Raw genomic sequence first — 21838 nt, forward strand, 5'->3', positions numbered from 1 at the left:
TTAATTTCCTCATGGATGGATGAAAGGCATGCGCCGCCTTCTCCTTTCAAAGCGCGGCGCGGGGAAGGGGCAGCGGGAGCCCGGCAGCCAGCCAGCCACCCTCCCTCTCCCCCCACCCGATTCAGCAAGCGATGGCACGCAACAAACCTCTTCCCTCCTCCTCCGGTTACACGGGAAACACCGCTCCGCTCCGGGCCATTGATCCGCCCACGTGCGCAAGCGGCGCTCCCTGGGACAAGCCGGGGAGAGCGGCCCCGGCGCCGCGATGCTGCCTCCAGGCGGGGGCGCTTCCACGCGGAGGCTCGGCCCCTTTTCTGGGCCGGCCTGGGCAGCTCCGTTCCCCCGCTTCCGAGCTTCTGGGCCGGCAGCCGGCAGCGCCAGAGCCATTTTGCCCTCCTGCTCGGCGACATGGACTACCGGGAGGCCGCCAGCTGGGCTGCGGAGCGCATGCAGAGCTATCGCAAAGACTGCAGCGGATGGCGCAGCTGCAAGCGCACGGTGAGGCTAGCGCGGCGCGCTTGGAGAGGTTGCCCACCCTTCTCACCGCTGCAGCCTGGCTGGGAGGGGGGTAAAATCCTGGTGACTCTCCCTTTGAAGCAGAGGTTGGATGGCCATCTGTCATGGATGCCTTAGTTGAGATTCCTGCATTGCGCGGGCAGGGGAAGGGGGGTTAGACTAGATGACTCTCGGGGTCCCTTCCACTCTGCAATCCTAGGATTGTACCGCTTATGGACGGGGCGATGCGCCTAGCTTGTTCGTCCTGAGTGAGCCGCTGCCGGTCTGGGCTGGCAGGTGGAAAAAGAAGCTGGCCCGGCATGTGGTGGGTGGCTTCCCTCGTGCGTGCATTTAATGCGCAGCGCAGGGACGCAAAATGCCACCAAGCTGCTTCCTCTAATCTATCCCTGTTTGTCTGCTTTGGCAGCAGCAGAAGGAATTGGTGACAAAAGGTTCTTTCCGGGGCCACGAGACGCTTTGCTGTAGCTGCTGAATGTGTGTTGAGAAGGCATCTGTTCTGGCTTGAGTCGCCCGGGACCTTACAGCGTGGGGTGGGCGCCCGGGTTATTGGAAAGGGGGAACAGTAGTAACTCAGTGTATAAAACTGTGTCTGGCATTGGAGAAAGTGGAGAGGGGAAAGTCCCCTCTCTCGTAACGCTAGAAGTACAGTGGTACCTCGGGTTAAGAACTTAATTCGCTCCGGAGGTCCGTTCTTTTTTCTTTTTTAAAAATAATTTTTATTAACCGGCCTATCAAATCAAATTAAATCACATCACATAAATTCCGAATTACAAAGCCGAATTTTAAATTTTGTTGGGGGGGACCCATATTTCAAGATCCGAAGGGGGATTCTGATCATCTTCTTAACCTGAAACTGTTCTTAACCTGAAGCACCACTTTAGCTAATGGGGCCTCCTGCTGCCGCCGCGCGATTTCTGTTCTCATCCTGAAGCAAAGTTCTTAACCCGAGGTACTATTTTGGGGTTAGCGGAGTCTGTAACCTGAAGTGTCTGTAACCTAAAACGTCCGTAACCCGAGGTACCACTGTATTGGACATAAGACAGAGCTGAATGCTAGAAGATAAAGAGAGAGCAGTTCACCTAGAGCACAGTTAAATCTGTGGAACTCGCTGCCACAAGAGGCAGCGGTGGCTTTCAAATAGGGTTGGGCAGATTCATGGATGATCTGAAAAGGAAACCTTGGAGAGAAAATGGGGAACAATGCGTTATTTGGAAGGGGCGGGAGAGGGCACGAACCTCTTCCAAGTGCGTGAAGAGGGGCTTGTAATTCCCTCCCCCCCGCACGCCTTGGCCCCTGCATCTATGAAATGTTGGAGGGAATTCATTCAGTTCCCTCTCCCCTTGAATGCTCTTTGGTGTCTGTTCCTGCTGCGAACAAGCAAGCAATGTCAAAACAAAATAAAAAAATTCCTTCCAGTAGCACCTTAAAGACCAACTGAGTTAGTTCAATGTGACACTCATTGTTTAGCCTGGAGGAGGAGGGGGAAGGGGAAGGCATCAGCAGGTCTCATTGGTGCATGTGAGGACATGCTACAGCGTGATGTTGCCAGCTGGGAGGAGACAATGTGGTTTCAAGGAAGCTGCAGCCGCCAAACTTGTTTTCAGTAGTACAGTGGTACCTCGGGTTACAGACGCTTCAGGCAACAGACGCTTCAGGTTACAGACTCCGCTGACCCAGAAATAGTACCTCGGGTTAAGAACTTTGCTTCAGGATAAAAGCAGAAATCGTGCTCTGGCGGCGCAGCGGCAGCAGGAGGCCCCATTAGCTAAAGCGGTGCTTCAGGTTAAGAACAGTTTCAGGTTACAAACAGACCTCCGGAGCGAATTAAGTTCTTAACCCGAGGTACCACTGTACTTTAAATTGTAAAACAGACAATTCAATAAAAATTATATACAAACGTTCTCCAAAATCCACAAGAGACGGTGGAAGAAGACTGGAAGAAGTTTTAGGAATATTTGAAAAAATATGTTAATGTTTAAACTTTAGAATAGCTTTGGAAGTGGATATAGGGTTAGAAGTAGAAGAGAGGGTATTTTAAAGTAGTATTATCTGTAAGTGATAAAATGTGAAATTATTTTAAGTATGATAAAAAAAGATGGTTAGAAATTATAATATATGTAAACTGCTAAAGAGGAAGTAAAATGAAAATCAGATAGGTGGGGAAGCCAACTTAACAATGTTTAGAAAAATAAGGATATGACAAGAATTTGTTTGTATTGTTTGTCTTTTCTGTCTGTGTTTTTTATTTGTGTTATAAAATGAATAACAAAAATTTGGGGAAAAAACCCCAAAATGCACATGTATCCTGTGTTTTGTTTTAAGATATCACTGTTGGTGCCGTATTTCTCAAACCAACTTCTCGCTGATCGGGCTCCTTAAGGCGTTCCTCATTTCTCTCTTGTGTGAACACCTTGGCATAGTGTAAAGGCACCCCTGTCTTGTCCCTCCCTCCTGGTGCATACACAGGCAGAAATGAACAGATGCACTGCACCCATAGATATTGGGAGAAGCCGGCTCTGTTCCTGATGATGCTCTGTAGAACATCTGCTGTAGAAAGTCCCAGGCTCCATCTGCAGTATTGCCAGTCAGTGTAGACAATATTGGACCCAATGGTCTGACTTCGAATAAGGCAGTTTTGTATGTTTATAGACAGGCTGGTCTAGTCTATGAACATTGCTGCCACACTAAATGCGTTAGCCTTTGAAATGCAGCAGACCTTTGTTTCGAAAGGTACCCTATTTGAATGCTGGTCCTTGGCATTATTTCCCTGAAACAAATAAACAAGACTTCCAAATATGTCTTCTCAACAAACCTGTAAGATGTAAGACAGAGAGTTGGTGACTGTCACAAGATAACCCAGTGAATTTCAGGGTTGAGTAGGGATTCAGACCTGCATTTCCCTGAATTTAATCCAGCGTTCTAACTAATTCAGCACACTGGTTTAAGCCACACACTCTGTCTCAACCATGTTTCCCCACCTGCAATATAAGAGGATATTTATTCTGACTATCTTACAGGACCGTTGTGGAAAATACAGAGATAATAGATGAAACGCTTCTTAAGTGCTATATAAGTGCGGAGTTTTTAAAAAGTTTTTCCCCCCCCAATAATCTCACTCGACACAGTTATACTGTGGGAGTGGATTTTGACTGATTTAATTTAATTTTTCTAGAATGAAGTTTCAATATCTTGGAGACCATCAACTGAGTTTCATGGAAACATGTAAGTCAAGTTGTACACACACACACACACACACACACCCAAAATGAGCATATTTATTTAGGAGGTAAATTATTTGGGGAATAGGGTAAATCCCACCACTTAGGTCACATCTGCAGTACAATCCTATATATCCTGTGAACCGTCCTGAGATCTTTTGATGAAGGGCTGTATCTATATTTAATAAATAAATAATAAATAAATAAGAATATATATCTGTTCAGAAATAAGTTCCATTGGGGCCTATTGCCAAATAACTTGAGTATAGGATTGAAAGGGAAGTTTCCATTCAGGTTTTATACATCTGAGTTCACAAATGTACGTTCCAAGTACAATTCAAAGTGTCTGTGCTGACCTTTAAAGCCCTAAACGGCCTCAGCGCAGTAAACCTGAAGGAGCGTCTCCACCCCCCTCATTCTGCCCAGACACAGGTCCAGCTTCAAGGGCCTTCTGGCGGTTCCCTCACTGCAAGAAGTGAGATTACAGGGAACCAGGCAGAGGGCCTTTTTGGTAGTGGCACCCGCCCTGTGGAACATCCTCCCATCAAGGAAATAAACTTCTGACTAGTAGAAGACATCTGAAGGCAGCCCTGTATAGGGAAGTTTTTAATATGTTTGATCTTTTATCGTGTTTTTAATATTCTGTTGGGAGCAGATTTTCTCCCCAACCACCCCCCACAGCCTCCAACCAACTGGCAGACTAATTTTAAAAAATGCCTTCTACCAGGTGGACTATAGGAAGAAGAACAGGGTGACCTGTCTCTCCCCACCCTACGTCAACCCACTATGTGTGCATCCTTGTTGTTGAGAGACTCCCCTTTCTCCCCAACTAGCACAGACACCGAGCGAGCTGGAGGAAAGAGGGATGGAGCAATCCATCTCTCCTCCACCAGCCCATACCTGTATGAAATTTGTAGTCACCTGTAGGAGCAGGTGGATTGTTAAGCACAAGGCCAAAGCAGTCATTGGCATGAATAATGCATTTCCAATACACATGGCATTTGATTTGAGTTTATCATGTGGATGGGACATTGAAAAATCTTTAGTCTGGAATGGGATCCTATCATCTCTAGCACCAGAGGTCTGCCTACGGAGACCGAAATAAAATGAGGTCAATTTTTTAATTATTTGTTTATGTCTATATGTCCCTTTTGTTCTTCCTTCCCTTGAAAGATACAAAGCGGAAGGGATTATGCCTGCAAAACCGGAGGATGTCTTTAAATGTTTGAAACCAGAGACGGGTGGACTTCGAGAAAAATGGGATCCAAATGTGAAGGAGATTGAAGTTGTTGAAGAGATTAGCGAAGTAAGTATAACACAGTTGGACTGTGGCAACTGGTAAAGTGCAGCTGCTACATTTTGGCTCCATCAGCGCTTAACATTTAAAGTAGTCTCATTTCACTTTTAAACAGTCCCCCAAATCATGGGAAATGTAGCTTGTTAAGGGTGCTGAAAGGTGTTAGAGAACCTTATTCCCTTCACTGAGCTACATTTCCTGTAGTGGTTTAACGATAAGTCCCTCTTCCCAGGGAACTCTGGGAACCGCAGCTTCCGTAGGGGAATCAGAGTCTCCTAACAACTCTTGGTGCCCTTAACAAACTACAACTCCCAGGATTCTCTGGGGGAAGCTATAACTGTTTAAAGGAGTATGATATTTCTTTAAATGTATGGTGCAGATGAAGGCCAGGATGGGGTACCTGCAGTAGATCAACAAATACGCCCAAATATTACACCATAACCCTGGTTTGTGCTTTGTAGGATGTTTCCATAGTCAGAACTATCACACCGTCGGCTTTTATGAAGATCATCTCTCCGAGGGAGTTCATAGACGTCGTCCTGATTAAGCGGGATGAGGACGGAACCATCACATCTAATGGTAAGATGGCCAAAGCCGAAATATATTGGCCCCCATAGGCTGGTGCCCATGTTAGTATGAGTACTCAATACCAGTGGCTGTGGGTATGGACTGACAGCAAGCTGAGGCAACCAGGAAATTCTCTTTCTGTGGTGCTTGACCTGTCATGTGCCATCACACACACACACACACACACACACACACACACACACACACACCATAGCTGTCAACCGTCCCTTATTTGGCGGGAAACTCCCTTATCCCAGTGCTGTGTCCCGCTGCTGTCCCTTATTGATGATGTCCCTTAAATTTCCCGGGTTTCAAAGGAAGCAGCTCCTCTCCCTCCCTCCCTGCCGGCCAAGGAGGAGGGAGGCTCCAACTGTGTTGCTTGGCTGTGTTGCTCACCCAATAAGGAGTCTAAGAACGACTGGGGGGGTGGAACTTGCAAGCCTTGTGCCGATCAAATCGGCCGCGTTGCCTGGGGACTCGCCTTTGCTCACCGCTTCCCAGCGGAGAGGTGACAGTGGTTTTCCTTGCTGCATCCCCTTTGCCGGGTTGCTGCGCTGTGGGAACCACCGCTTGAGGCTTCGTTTGGCTGATGGCTGGGCTTTCTGCCTATGGCTCAGAGGGGCTCAGAAGTTGAACATACCTGTGCCCAGAAAATCCCTTATTTTGCCTGCTGATCCCTTATTTTCGAGGCTGCTGGTCCCTTACTTTTAAATCTGTAAGTTGACAGCTATGACACATACACACACCACTTCTTAGATGTTGCTGCCATCAAGCAATGGTCTCACATGTGTGAACTGATGCTCTGAAAGCCAGTATCCATTCAGTAACAGCACAGGTGAGAGACCCAACAGTCTCATACGTAGCACAGAATGCAACAACCTGAAAATTTCAGTTTTGATCCCCACCAGTAAAAAACAAAAAAAATCCTAGAAGCTGGCAACTAAGCAATTAACTGGCTATTTCAAATCAATATGATGCACACGCTCGCGCACGCACACACACACACACACACACACACACACACTGGGCTACCCCCTGCTGCAAACTTTGTGCTTCTTGCCACCTAGAAAGCTACCTTGCATCAAATGAGACCGTTGGTCCATTCTAGGGTGTGTACTTTTCTACACTGACTGACAGTGGGAAATTATGGTCCTTGGGATGCATGCCAAGCAGATGCTCTACCAATGAGTGGACTTTCCCCTAAAAATAAAGTAAGACTCTAGTCCTCATGGATAAAGAAACATAAGGACACTGACAAACTGGAACGTGTCCAGAGGAGGGCAACCAAAATGGTCAAAGGCCTGGAAACAATGCCTTATGAGGAACGGCTAAGGGAGCTGGGCATGTTTAGCCTGGAGAAGAGGAGGTTAAGGGGTGATATGATAGCCATGTTCAAATATATAAAAGGATGTCACATAGAGGAGGGAGAAAGGTTGTTTTCTGCTGCTCCAGAGAAGCGGACACGGAGCAGTGGATCCAAACTACAAGAAAGAAGATTCCACCTAAACATTAGGAAGAACTTCCTGACAGTAAGAGCTGTTCGACAGTGGAATTTGCTGCCAAGGAGTGTGGTGGAGTCTCCTTCTTTGGAGGTCTTTAAGCAGAGGCTTGACAACCATATGTCAGGAGTGCTCTGATGGTGTTTCCTGCTTGGCAGGGGATTGGACTCGATGGCCCTTGTGGTCTCTTCCAACTCAATGATTCTATGATTCTATGATTCTAAGAAGCTGCCTCATTCTGAGCGAGATATTGCATTATAATGTTGCACCTCACCCTGACCTTAAAAGTGTTCCACTCTGTTAGGTTTCCAAGGGGTTGCTCGTGCGCAAGCAGGGCAAACCTCTCCCTGGCTGGCTGCTAATGTAAACTTTATCTGTCCGGAGAGCCACTCACCCGTGGCCGCCTCAATCGCTGGCAGAATCAGTGAGTGGGCGTTTCTTAAACTTCTTCCAGCAAAGAAGCTCCTTGACGCCCAGTCTCCGCCTTCCCTCTCTGCGCGAAAGCCTTCTGCGCAGAGAGGGCGTGGGCAGCGGAGGACCCCTTCCTTCCCCGCTTGTCCCAGGCAAGGAGTCGTGGGACCGCCTCACCACATCCGACTCCTGCACCCCCTCTCCACTGGAGCTGCGTTTATTCTCTTCCCCAGAAGAGGAGCTGCTTCTTCCATCCCTGGAGACTCTCTATAATCCCTCTGGCTTTTGCTCTCTCCCTCCGGCACTGATGGCCGTTCCCTGACACACTCCTCTTGCTGTTTTATTACAGTTGTACCTTGGAAGTCGAACAGAATCCGTTTTGGAAGTCCGTTCTACTTCCAAAATGTTTGAAAACCAAATCATGGCTTCTGCAGCCAATCAGAGCTCCTGCAGCCAATCAGAAGCCACAGACGCCCCATCAGATGTTCAGGTTCCGAAAGAACGTGTGCAAACCGGAACAATCACTTCCGGGTTTGTGGCGTTTGGGAGCCAAAACGTTTGAGTTCCAGGGTGTTGGGGATACAAGGTACAACTGTATTTCTACTATTATTATAAAATTGAAAAGGCTTTCTTTTCCCCAAAGCACTAAACGGACTTTATCTTGTGCATTATTTTCATATCTCTTCCTTGCAGCAACCAATGTGGAGCACCCGCTCTGCCAACTTCAACCAAGTTACGTGAGAGGCCTTAATTATCCCTGCGGCTGTTTCTGCATCCCGGCCCCCGGGTAAGATGGGTGGAAATGTTGTAGTACCACAAGCATGTACAGCGGTACCTTGGTTCTCAAACTTAATCCGTTTGGAAACGGTACCTTGGTTCTCAAACTTAATCCGTTCCAAAACCAAAGCATTCCAAAACCAAGGCACGCTTTCCCATAGAAAGTAATGCAAAATGGATTAATCCGTTCCAGACTTTTAAAAACAACCCCTAAAAGGGCAATTTAACATGAATTTTACTATCTAACGAAACCATTGATCTACAAAATGAAAGCAATAAACAATGTACTTCAGTCACACAATCAATCAATCAGTCAATCAATCAGTAGCTGAACTGGGTTCCACACAGTCACAAAAACAAAACAATAAAGCCACAAAAACGCAAAATAAATAGCAAAAACAGACAGACCTCAGTATAACAGTCAAAACAGAAGTGTGGCACTCAAACTGGAAGCATAACACTCAAAACGGAGCACGTTCGGCTTCCAAAAAAAGTTCACAAACCGGAACACTTCCGGGTTTGCAATGTTTGGGTTCCAAGTTGTTTGAGAACCAAGGCATCACTGTATATATATGGTGCATGTTGTTGGGTTCTTGCTTTCATTGAGTGGGAGGAATTGTTGCAAAGTTTAGGGAAAGTTTTGCCCACCATCCAACTAGATGCTAAAGCCTCTAAAGGCTGATTTGATACAAGGAGACTGAATTTGCTGAGAGATGCAGTCAGCTTGCTGCAGGTAAAATGGCTGATTGCTCTGTGAGCAGCTTCTTCCTGGTTCATTTTTGCAAAGGCTTCTGAGAGGTTGGGGCCTTTGAAGCCAGAGTATCATAAGGCCCTCTTATTTCCAATATATGCAGGCTTTGAGCACTGTTGCTGTATGGGGCTCAAACAGCACACACATTCCCAGAGTGGTTTAGCAATTAATCTCTCTTCCTAAGGAATTCTGGGAATTACAAGCAATTCTCTGTACCCTCAACAGGCCACAATCCCCAGGATTCTCTGAGGGAAGCCATTCCAGTTAAAATGGTATCATAATTAAAATGATACCATAATTAAATTTATAATGCAACATGGGAGACATTGCCACATGTTCTGCCATTCTGATAATGGCCACGTTAACATCATACAAAAGCACTGTGATACCAATTTAACAGGCGTGGTTCCCCCCCCCCCCAAGCATTCTGGGAGCTATAGTTTTCAAAGGTGCTGAGAGTTGTCAGACTTCTGTTCCTCCCACAAAGCTACATTTTCCAGAGTGATTTAACAACCAATCCCTCTTCACAGGGAACTCAGGGAATTACAACTATGTGAGGGGAATAGGGGCCCCCTAATAACTCTGAGCACCCTTAATGAACTATAGCTCCCAGAATTCTTTGGGGAAACCATGACTTCATGAAGTGGTATCATAGTGCTTCAAATATCGGAAACCTTGGGCCACATGGGTGGGAGTACAGGAATGGGCTCTCCTGCATCTTTGGCTAAAACTGGTGATTTCTGCTGACTTATTTGGGGCTTTTTGGTTTGTTTCTCTCCCTACAGAGAGCCATGTAAGACGCAACTCCTCACTTTCTTTCAGACAGACCTAGGCGGCAACCTTCCTCAAACAGTTGTGGAGTCCTTCTTCCCAAGCAGCATGACCGGTTTTTACAGCAATCTGACCAAAGCAGTGTTGAAACTAGCGGCTTAAGCAATTAAAAACAAACAAACCCCAATTGCACATGTGTGCGCACAGAATTATGTGAATGCCCTCTGCAAGTAATGTGGGGATGTGGGATTCAAAACTGTGGCAGCTTTGGGGCATGATTGAAACAAAGTTAAGCAATTGCAAATCCCATTGGTTTTTAGTTGGGGAAGATTTTTAACATATGCCTTGACATCAACTGGGCTTGCCTTACAGTACTTTGGTATAACCCTGGGCTGGTGGGTATTGAGAGTCCCAACAGCATTTGGGGTGGCGTGGGGGGGGGGAGACCATATTGGCTACCCCTGTCCTAATTCTTTTGCCATTCTATAATAATTATGAACTGTGGTTTTCCAGTACAGCGAGGGACCCCCTTTTGATTCCAGTTTTTTTAATCCTGGGCTGTCATGAGTCCCATCCCACTTTAAAACACCTCTGAAATCCCTGAACATTTTTTTTGTGTGTGTTCTGGAGCCGCTGCCACCTCTGCAGTGATGTCTTTGCTTGTCCAGATGTCTATACAGTGGTACCTCGGGTTACAGACGCTTCAGGTTACAGACTCCGCTAACCCAGAAATAGTACCTTGGGTTAAGAACTTTGCTTCAGGATGAGAACAGAAATCATGCTCTGGTGGCACGGCAGCAGCGGGAGGCCCCATTAGCTAAAGTGGTACCTCAGGTTAAGAACAGTTTCAGGTTAAGAATGGACCTCCGGAACGAATTCAGCTGCAATGCACACATGGAACTGTGGGAAAATATCCCTGCCCTCGTTTGCTTGACCAATGAAGGCAGCTCCACCCCACTGAGCTGAATGGAGAAGGCCTTCGTACCCCTGTGCCTTCTTCCCTTCCTCCTTGTGTTTTACGTTGTTGGGGTTTTTTAGATTGTAAGCCTGCAGGCAGGAACTGCCTTGTTTTTCATGGCTACGTGTAAGCAACTCTGGGAACCTTTGTACAAATGCTCTAGGTCAGTATAACACACACACACTTGGATCTGGCTACAAGGCCTTACAGTTCGTGGGCATCCTTAGCCATGCCACTGCAATCTTAGCACAAATTCTCCTTGCTGTGGATTTGCTCTTATTCCCATTTACCAAACAGCATTCAGGTAACAGTGTTTGTGGTGGTGGTGAGAGCATCACACAAAAACCCACCTCTGCTGATAGAAAGCCAATATATCAGGGAGAAAAGTTCTGGCTTAGCCTTCTCTCTAACACGCTAGTCTTCTGTGTGCAGGGATATTTGTTTGAGAGAGAGGGAGAGAAAGAGAAGCATTTAAGCATGTGACCTCCTACCTGCACCATTTTACAGCCCCACCATGTGCGATTTGGTTCTTTGCATAGCTCAGGCAATAAAACTCTTCTACCCTTTTTGTTTTTTATGGACCATAAGATGGTTAAAGGTAAAGGGACCCCTGACCATTAGGTCCAGTTGTGGCTGACTCTGGGGTTGCGGTGCTCATCTTGCTTTATTGGCCGAGGGAGCTGGTGTACAGCTTCTGGGTCATGTGGCCAGCATGACTAAGCCGCTTCTGGCGAACCAGAGCAGCACACGGAAGCGCCGTTTACCTTCCCACTGGAGTGGTACCTATTTATCTACTTGCACTTTGATGTGCTTTCAAACTGCTAGGTTGGCAGGAGCAGGGACCGAGCAACGGGAGCTCACCCCGTCGCGGGGATTCGAACCGCCGACCTTCTGATCGGCAAGTCCTAGGCTCTGTGGTTTAACCCACAGCGCCACCCGCATCCCATAAGATGGTTAGTACCTTGTAAATTAATCATAATCATAGTCATAATAGATGGTGCTTTTGAACTGTTGCTGGTGTGTTTGTGTTGCGGCTGGAAAGCCATGGTACTTAGAGTGATCAGGCAAGTTCATTAAAGAGGGGTGGGTGGTAATTACAAGTAAACTTACAGTGATTACAACAGGGATGATTTATTTGGGCAACATAGAACAGAGTTGAAAGATGTTGCTAAATCAAGTGTCCCTGAGCCGGATACGCCCACAATCCATGCACGGCGCTTAAGTGATGAGGCCATGTGTTCCCGTCACTGTTGCACCATAAGCCCACTTTCTACATCTTGCAGCAATAGAGGGTGGCTCATGACAAAACGTGCCACCTAGACTACACATGTGGTTCCCATCCATCAAAGGGATCCATATGTCCAGAACCACTTCCATGCGCCACTCTTCCCTGCCAGATGTGGGTGCATGAGCAATGTGCTTCATCCACTCATTATGCAATCAAGACATGTTAATTCATCAGCGTCTGTTTCACCCCCAAGGTTTTGGCTCTTGAGTTGCTTGTTAACAAAGCCTCCTTTTAATTAGTGTACCCCTCGCGCCAGCTGCTTTATTAATACTGGGACCACAACCAACCAAGCTTTTGACATACACCTCTTCTCAGTCCTGGCCAACTTTCTCTTCGCTCGCAACGAACATCTGGTGCTGGGCACCTGGGTCTTTTGTGGCTTTTGAGTGATAAATGAAAGCTTTTTTGGTCATTGTTTAACATGGGCAGCAGTTCAGGCTCTGTTCTTTCCTTTTTTAAAATCGCTGTCATTCCTCTCCATGGAGAGATGCCGTAGTTTTGCTGATGGAGTTTTTTCTCTTGATGACAGCATTAATCGGTCCATCAGGCAACGTCTTGATGATGTTCCAGGCTTCGAAACGAGTGAGTCCTTGCATCAGAGTTGTGTGCACCTGTAACAACTCGTCCCCAGGCTGAACTGTGGGGCTGTGTTCCAATGCCGCCCCTAAAAGAAGCAAAAGGAGTACAATAGACGGCTTATGAGAATATGGTATATGGGAAAGAGCACAAACACATGGAGAACCAACCCCAAACGCCACCTCTTCCAATGAAGCCTTTTGCACAACCAGTAGTTCCCATTCCTAACTGCAGGGATTGCCAACATAGTGACCTATACATCTCATTGTACCACAATTCCCAGTGTGCTTGAGACCATTGGGCCAGAGGCAAAAATACACATAAGAGACATTCTGCAAATGTTATCAGTGTAAAGGTGTGGCGTTTGCCCTCCTAGGTGTGTGACATCATACTGGGTTCATAAGGAAAGGGTTAACTTATTGTAAAATGACTAACCAATGGGAACCCCAGGGAGCAGAGTTAACAGTGTATAAGGTTTAAGCACAGAGGGTTTTTGGAGGAGTTAGAGTTAGGGTGGTTGAGAAGACAGTCTGGAGTTAGAAGAAACAGAGAGGATAAGTCTGTGGGTTGGGCTAGTCTGGTGTGACAGAAGGAGAGAATTTGTTAAGAGGAGTCAGTCAAACAGTTGAGATAATCAGTCAGAAGGTATTAGGAAGGTATAGGACAGTAAAGAAACTAAAGTTAAAATATTGACAGGAATATTATCTGAGAAACCATAAACTTGTTAATGTTTGTCAAATAAACTTGTTTTTTGGTTCACTTTTAACAACTGACTGGACTCGGTGTTTTACCAGAGAGTAACTGGTTGGTGGCAGCGGGGAAGGGAGCACAGTGGTGGATCAATAGACCGTTAAACGTCTGGGGACCCTGCAAAAGGTTGCAAACTCCAGCTTTTATTGGGCCAGAAATTCAGTGCAAAGTTATATTTTTTTAAATGGAGTGCAGGACATCTTTGGGAGAAGAAAAGGCTGAGGAGTAAACCCTACACAAATCCAGAGTGGAGTCCATAAGACGGTTGGATGGTGCCTTGTACACCTCCTTCCAGCAACTTCTGCAGCCAAGCTGGGGCCAAATGTATTACTCTGCTTTCAGTGAGGCTGAGAGGGGGGTCTTGTCTAGGCAGCCCAAGACCTCCATACACACTGCCTAGGCTTTTGCTCTGGAGAGGTCACTTCAGTGCTGCAAATGCAGCAAACCAGTGCAAGACCAGTTACAAGTTACTGGTCTCTGCAGCCACAGCAGGCGCTGTGATTCTCTCAAGACGGTCCTAAATGCGTCATGTTTGGAAATAAACCTTTCTGCTCTCTAGGTAAAGAGTTTGATAGGGCACATTACCTTACATGTTAGGTCCTGCACAGTTCACTGAACTCCTTGGGGAAAGTACATGCTGTGTGTTTCCAAGTTAAATGAGTACATCTGTGCTGTTTGCTAGGGTCAGAGGGGTTTAATACATCCCTGGGGTTGAGCCTCTATGCCAAGGATGGGTAACCTGTGGCCCTGCAGATGTTGAACTACAACTCCCATCATCCCCTACTGTTTGCCATCCTAGCTGAGACTGAAAAACCAACAATATCTAGAGGGCCACAGGTTCGCAGTCCCTCCTCTGCAAACCAAAGATCCCCTTTGTGAGCATCACAGTGTCTACAGTTTGAAAAAGAATAACGCTCAACTATTTTGCTGCCGTTACATACCTTTAAAAAGTCTGTTGACAATGATTGGCTTATCTCCGTTGATGGAGCCTTTCCCTCCTTCTAAACTGAAACCCAAACCTGCAGATGTCTTCTCCAGTATAACTGTGAAGATCAGGTCTTCAGATGCTGTGTGGAGAAGACAGAATATCGTCAGAAGGGGATGTGTTGGTTTGGATGGGCTGAAGCTCAGTGGTAGAAAGCGTGTGTCTCCAAGTACACCTGGGAAGGATCTGGCCCCAGCAGTAGTATGTGGCCCCTGGAAGGTTACCCAGAATGGAATGTGGCCCTTAAGCTGAAGTTCACCATCTCTGACCCCAGGGCTTTTTTTCAGCTGGAACTCACCAGAACTCAGTACTAGCACCTCTCAGGTGGGCGCCATTCCCATTACAGTGGTACCTTGGGTTACATATGCTTCAGGTTACATACGCTTCAGGTTACATACTCCACTAACCCAGAAATAGTGCTTCAGGTTAAGAACTTTGCTTCAGGATGAGAACAGAAATTGTGCTCCGGCGGCACGGCGGCAGCAGGAGGCCCCATTAGCTAAAGTGTTGCTTCAGGTTAAGAACAGTTTCAGGTTAAGTACGGACCTCCAGAACGAATTAAGTACTTAACCCGAGGTACCACTGTATATGAGAACAAGGGAAGGCTTCATGGTGGGTTCTGGCACCTCTTTTTCTAGAAAAATAGCACTGCCTGACCCTACTGCTTATTTAAGCCTTGTTACCAAATAACTCACTAGACTCCATTGAAGTTTCACTTCCTATAGATGCGGAGGATGTAATGGACACATTGGGGCTCCTTTCAGCCTCTTTGGGTTTTCTCGTGACGATGACTGCCAGCTTCGGATGCCGGGCGTTTCGCAAGATCTCCAGTGCTTCATTGTGAGTGGTGCCTTTGAGCAACTTCCCATTTATCGATAAGACCTCGTCGCCTTTCTGAATAGTTCCTTCCTGGCACGCAAGCCCACTGGGGAAAACTCTGTGGACCTGTTAGACAACACAATCACATGCATAAAAGAAAAAGGTGTGGCATTTTCAATTTGACATATCAGACAGCCATGCATCCTCCATGAATTTGCCAGGTCCTCTTTGAAAGCCATCCAGGTCTTGGGACCTGCAAACCTCCCAGCCCAAATTAGCAAATCTGTTCCGTCTCCACACATTAAAAAAACTGGAGGGTGTAGAAAGTCATTTAACTTGCAATGTCCCTGCCAGTGCTGGCCCAATACATTTTGCTGCCCGAAGCTCAGGATCTTGCTACAGCCAGCAGTCAGATGCAATCATAGACTTGGAAATCTATGCTCAGAAATGTTATAATTTGCTAATGAGTGAACTGCGTTCTTCATGCTCATAGCTTTTCATATGCCTTGGGATGAAAAGCCTAACAGAACAAGATTGCTTCTGGCAGAGGTGGGAAACCTCAGACCTTGGAGCCAAATGCGGCCCCCAGACTTCTCTATCTGGCCCTCCGGAATCTCCACAGGGCCACACCCCTCATCAGCCGTGCACCATGCCCTCTGCAGATGCTGCTGTCTGGCTAGACTGTGTCCTTGAACTGAGCCTGTTGAAATCTCTGAGTTCTGTATTGCCTAACGCATGTACAAAAGTAAGAGCTCCACCCACTTTTGTCACTGGCCACACCCCTTTTCCTTTGGCCCTCCCCACCACTGGAATGTAGCTCCCTGGGAAGTTCATCCATGAGAGAATGTGACCTTGGGGTTGGGGGGGAATTAACCCTCCGCTAACTTACGGTCATGGCTTTGTTTTCTAGGTCTACTCCGCCTGCCAAGCTGAAACCAAGACCAGCGCCTTCTTCTTTGTGCAGAATTGTGACATGAATGTCGCTGAGTTGCTGTGCAAAGGGAGAACAAAGTGGACCTCGGTCAAGGCAGTGGCAGGATGCACAGACACAATGGGAGGAGGAGGGATGACAGCCAGAGTGCCTATGCTCTCAATAGCGGGCTGGAGGAGGTGAATCCATAGCAGCTCTCCAATGTGACAAGCTTCTTTTGGCTGAAATCTCCTCTTCGGCTCATTAATGGAGCAGGAGCCTTCCTTTGCAAGAAGATCGCTCTGTGTGTGGGCACCCTTGTGGTTCCAGTGAAGCAGACTTCATAGAAGCTTTAGCTTTGCCACATTTGCCAATATAGAAGGTCAAGGGTAAGGAAACCTGTGGTCCTCTCGGGGACGGTGGACTCCAGCTTCCATCATCCCTGACTCTACTGCCCATGCTGGCTGCGGCTGATGGGAACTGGAGTCTGGATGACACCAGGTTCCCATCATCCCTGCAACCTATCTCCCAGTGGTGTCTTTGCTGCAGAAACAAGCAGTACTACACTGCTGGAAATAGAGCCACAACCTTTTGTTGTGGAGGTTTGGCTGGGCAGACGGAACTTCGTGGAATGTTTCTGGAGGTGTTCCCCGCCCCCCACTCTTCTTCCCATCACCTCCTTCCTTTTTCTGTTTTGGGCACCCACACAGATATTCCTTTATCTGTGCAAGTGCACCTTAAAAATAAAATTAAAAGTCCCATGTCTACTCATATGTAAGTCCTACTGAATTGAGTAGAGCTAACCCCCAGGTAAGTGGGGTTGTTAGGATTGCATCCTTAGCATGTTTCACAAAGGGCAAAATGGAGCCTTATGGGATTTTATTTTCATTTACTTTGTAATGCTGAGGTCTTGCACAAGAATGATATTGATCTGACTGTTTGCCTATGGAGATATTGTGCAAGACTCTTTATCTGGGCTTATCAGAAAAGGGGTGGGTGAAGTACAGTGGTACCTCGGGATACATATGCTTCAGGTTACAGACTCCGCTAACCCAGAACTCATGCTTCAGGTTAAGAAATTTGCTTCAGGATGAGAACAGAAATCGTGCTTCGGCGGTGCAGCAGCAGCAGGAGGCCCCATTAGCTAAAGTGGTGCTTCAGGTTAAGAACAGTTTCAGGTTAAGTACAGACCTCCGGAACGAATTAAGTACTTAACCCAAGGTACCACTGTAGAAGATAATTTGGCCTAGGCATCAAGTTCAAAGCAGGTCTCCAATTTAAACACTGGTTAGTTAATTTGTTTTTTGGTATTTGATCAGCATTGCAACTTGTGTGTCAGTCCAAAAGGTGACAGACTCTATCAGCTTAGAGCTGCAAATCTGAGCAAACAAGAGACGTGCTTTTGTAAAATACTTTTTTGTTGTTGATTATTGTATAGATTATTTTGTTTTTCTGTGTCATTATTATTATTTATTTGCCTGAACAGCTGAAAGTGGCCCTCTGGTTCTCCAAGAGGGCCTGCTCTTTATGCCTTCAGAGGGCAGGAGTTGGTGGAAATAGGCACACTCATGCATTTTAAGCTGTTAGAAATAAAACGGCTAGGTTATGCTCAGGTGAGGAGCAAACAGAAGTACTGGTGCCATGTTAGAGAGCAAGGATGATTCAATCAGGGTGACTTGGGCCCTTCTGTGCCACCCATAGCCTGCCCCCACCTGCCTTTTCACTCCCAAGCAGTTCAGGGAGTGGCATTGCCCATCAGCTTGAAGTCAATGAGAAGGGTGAGGACAAAACTAGATCACACTGGCTCCTCCTGTCATTGGCTGTGGCTGCACCTGTTGGGCTCCCTACCTTACAATGGTCACCAGCCTCTGCTGCCAAAACGTCACCCCATACGTGACAAACCGTCCACCGTTTTAAAGTACTCTAACAACCTTCCACACCAGTGATGGCTTGCAAGGCATATAATAAGTCGTTTCTATGTATCCTTACTTACTTACTTACTTACTTACTTACTTACTTACTTACTATGTATCAATACTTAGATGCTCCAATACTTTGGCCACCTCATGAGAAGAGAATACTCCCTGTTGTTGGGAAAGATGGAGGGCACAAGGAGAAGGGGACAACAGAGGACGAGATGGTTGGACAGTGTTCTCGAAGCTACCAAAATGAGTTTGACCAAACTGCGGGAGGCAGTGGAAGACAGGAGTGCCTGGCGTGCTCTGGTCCATGGGGTCACGAAGAGTCGGACACAACTAAACAACAACATGTATCAAATGCTCCACGGTAAGGGGAAAATCCAGCCCTGGTCCTAACCCAATAGTTGAAAACCACTGAACATGGACGGGTTGGGGAAACCGGAAGTGTCCATAGCAAGAGACTTACCTTTAATGTTGCCTCGTCTAAGGACTTAACCTCCTCCATGAGTTTCTCCAGTTCTTCAGGGGTGAGCAGCGATATGACGGCCTGTCCTGAGGAGGCGCCTAAAGGTTGAGGAGAAGAGCGCTCCCTCATGTTTCCCTCCTTTTCGCTGCCTGACCGACTTGCACTGTAGTCTCTCAGCTCGGAGAGGCTGTCCGATTGTGGCATAGGAAACAAGAAACAGCAAATTATCATAGCAGACTTTCCCTGTGACCCATCACACACCAGAGGCTGTTGGGTCCACTGCAGTGGGTTTATTATGAATGTGCTTTTCATTCCCAGAATGACTTCGATGTCCAAATTCCTTTAGCAAATACGTACTTTTTAAATCTATCAAAGAAAGCACAAAGGACCTGATCCAAATTGGAACTTGGGGTGGGGTGGTGGGAAGGCTTTACCCCTCCATCGTCCCCCTGCTGCCTGATCCAGATTAAGCCCCCTTCACCTGTTCTTTGCATTGGGAGAGATGTTCTCTCGTATGTCCATGTGGCACTTTTCTACCAATGCAAGCTGCAGGTGGGGGGTGGGTTCTGATCTGGATTGGGGGTCCTGTGCCTGTTATTTACTATTTTAAAAATCCATTCTCACACTTGTTCAACGATTCTTCCCCCAAAGAATCCTGGGAATTGTAGTTTGTTAAGGGCTACAATTCACATAGCGGTTTAACAATCAGTCTGTCTTCCCAGGGCACTCTGGGAACTGTAGTTCTGTGCAGGAGACAGGGATCTTCTAACGATGCTCAGGACCCATAACAAACTACACTTCTCAGGATTCCTTGAAGGAAACCATGACTGTTTAAGGTGGTACGGTACTCCTTTAAATATATAGTGCCGATGAGGCCTTAGAGCCATTCATTTAAATGGATCTACTCTGAGTAGGGCTAACATTGGATGCAAAATGACAAAATCCCCAAAGAGATGTGGCAATGAAGTGTGGGCCACTCCCCTCCCCAAACCTGAAAATATTCAGTTTTTCCCAAACTTGGGTGTCCAGCTGTCCCCCCCCCCAATCACCCACCCTCCCTCCCTATTTTGCAGGTTAGGCAATGGCCTTGCTATGGACTTCGGTTGGTCGCCTTGGTTGTCCGAGAGGCCTGGTAGGAATTTTTCCACTTGGCAAATTGGCACTGGCCACTTGGTTTTTGCCTACCTTGTAGCAATCATCACAACTTTGTTAGGGTTGCGGTTAGGCATTGTTTGACCTTGTGTGGGGGAGGGGAGGCCATCACCTGCCCCTCCATGCTTAAGGGTATTCTGTTAAAGGAATCTGGGGGTGTTGTTCTAGTCTGAAGCCCGGCTGGGGGCTAGGGCCTTGACACGCCCCTGATGGGAACACCAGGGGGAGCTCGAGTTGGTCCGCATCGACAGGGCTCCCCCTACCGGTGGCTTACCCTTACTGGGGATTTCCTGCACAATGGGCAGGAGTCAGATATAGTCATGTCCAATCAATGCCTAAGCCAATACCGCTCACATTCTGTAATTTCAATAAAGTTGTGGCCAAAATTTGCCCAATAACATAAACCTAATGTCCATTTCCTTGTGTGAGTTATTTCCAACGAGGGGGTGGCTGCGGGGTCTCGACACACAATTCCCATCATTCCTGACCACTGATCTTGCTAACTAGGCATGATGGGAGTTGTAGTCCAAAAACAGCTGGAGACCCAAGTTTGGGAAACATTGTTATGAATGAAACTCAGAGTAAATACTGATTAAAATGTGATAGGGAGATCAAGCCAGGATATGGGACCCAGAGGTGGCTTGTGAGGGGCTGTCATCTGCCCATCTCTGGCCTAAACTTTAAAGTAGGGATAAGGTACCTGTAACCCTCCATATGTTGTTAGTCTACAGCTTCCCTCTTTCCTACCCATTGGCCATGTTGGCTGGGACTGGTGGAAGATATTTGTCCACCACATCTGGTGGAAGATGTTTGTCCACCAGACATCTGAAGGGCCCTAGATCCCCAATCCCTGTAGAGCAACTGATGGCACACAGGAAATTGCTCACTGATCAGAAACACACATTTAAAAATACCAAGTAGGAAGGTCTTACTTCAGAGAAAAGCTGGTATCCGAAGAATGAGCTTCATGCGTCTGCACGAGAGTTGTCCCATTTTCTTCTGTTTGGGGGGTTGGCAACCCATTGTGTGGCCTCCGTGGGTTTTTCCCAGAACACAGCGGGGACTGAGGGAGGGAATGCAACGATTTCATTAGAGCTGACGAGAAGTGGTTGCTGATGGAATAGATCTTGCTGCATTTCTCCCCGTCCATTTTCTGCATCTCGCAAGATTGGGCCGAGGTAAGTGGGAAACTCCGGGCTCTTTTGCTGGGTGCTTTGGCGACTTGTGAGATGGGCTCCGCGCCTTGTAATGGCGTTGATGTCAAGGAAGATTCAGTGGGGAGACTGCTACATGCTTTTGGACTCGGGGCACAGTCTCCTCTTGAACAAGACAACGAATCTAGGCCAGTGGCATCCGGATAGGGCTGAAGGTGGCTGTGTTCAGGACCTTGAAAGTCAACACTCTCACTGGGAACTTGTTTAGGATGAACTGGCTCCCTCCTACTAGAAGATCTTTCATTCTGCATTGATAGAAGTTTTCTGTTTCCTCTTTCTGGAGACTGAGGAGTGCCCAGACTTTCAAATGAGCTTATTCTTTGCTTTATTGACGAGCCTCTAGGCGAGGCCCGGATTATCTTCGAAGTAGAACCCACTTCGTTGTCAGAGACGCTCTGGTGCTCAGCGGTGCTTCTGACGGCTGCTGCATCCGAATTTCCTTTTTTCAACCCTTTCAGGCTCTGACGAAACCAGGCTGGCTTAGGGGCTACTGGCGGCCCTTTCTTAGCAAAGTCGCCTTCATCGGATGACCTGGGTCCCTTTGAGTCACTCTCTTCCGTTTCTGATCTCTGCAGGGCTGCATCTGAGCAGCTAGAGGTTTGGTTCCCTTCATTTGCATCAATGGTCGGGTGCAGGTTTAAGGGGCAGCTGCCTTCTGACATGCTGGGGTTAAACAAGCTTTTGATGCAGTCCGAAATTCGAACCCAAGGGTCTTCAGTTGTAGCCTCAAGGCTATAATCTACCCGTGCCTGCCTTCTGAGCACAGGCCGTTGAGCTGGTGAAAGAGTCTTCCCTGTATTGGGGGGAAAATGTGATTTAACAGGAACATCGTGCATTCCTGTAAATGTACCATAATGGTTAACAGTGAAGAAGGGATATTCGTTTCATTACAAGATTTCGCACAGATAGGAATCAACAAGCCAATTTTATTCTCTTTCAGTTTCTCATTGTTCTAGTCTCATTTCCACATCACTTTGCAATTTCTTTTTAAAAA

At 47.0% G+C, this 21838-nt stretch overlaps 2 protein-coding genes across 8 annotated transcripts in view; one reads left to right on the forward strand and one right to left on the reverse strand.

Moving 5' to 3' along the window:
• On the forward strand, nucleotides 1–9994 carry STARD5 (StAR related lipid transfer domain containing 5). Its single transcript, XM_081839233.1, has 6 exons — nucleotides 1–498; nucleotides 3689–3738; nucleotides 4908–5040; nucleotides 5493–5610; nucleotides 8202–8295; nucleotides 9822–9994. Exons 1-6 carry the CDS (start codon nucleotides 16–18, stop codon nucleotides 9967–9969), a joined length of 1026 nt encoding a protein of 341 aa, XP_081695359.1. The 5' UTR covers nucleotides 1–15; the 3' UTR covers nucleotides 9970–9994.
• Nucleotides 9995–11213: 1219 nt separating this feature from the next.
• The window catches only part of IL16 (interleukin 16), a 68212-nt gene continuing 57587 nt past the window's right edge, over nucleotides 11214–21838 (reverse strand). For all 7 annotated transcript variants that reach the window (XM_081838714.1, XM_081838715.1, XM_081838716.1 and 4 more), the window contains 6 exons: nucleotides 20563–21637; nucleotides 18479–18665; nucleotides 16073–16174; nucleotides 15060–15309; nucleotides 14321–14446; nucleotides 11214–12717 (listed from right to left, as the gene is read on the reverse strand). In XM_081838714.1, coding sequence (XP_081694840.1) covers nucleotides 12521–12717; nucleotides 14321–14446; nucleotides 15060–15309; nucleotides 16073–16174; nucleotides 18479–18665; nucleotides 20563–21637 — 1937 coding nt within the window. In that variant the 3' untranslated portion in view covers nucleotides 11214–12520. The remainder of the gene's footprint in view (nucleotides 12718–14320; nucleotides 14447–15059; nucleotides 15310–16072; nucleotides 16175–18478; nucleotides 18666–20562; nucleotides 21638–21838) is intronic.

Source organism: Podarcis erhardii (assembly GCF_964252035.2).
Source record: "Podarcis erhardii genome assembly, chromosome: 14".
NCBI lineage: Eukaryota > Metazoa > Chordata > Lepidosauria > Squamata > Lacertidae > Podarcis > Podarcis erhardii.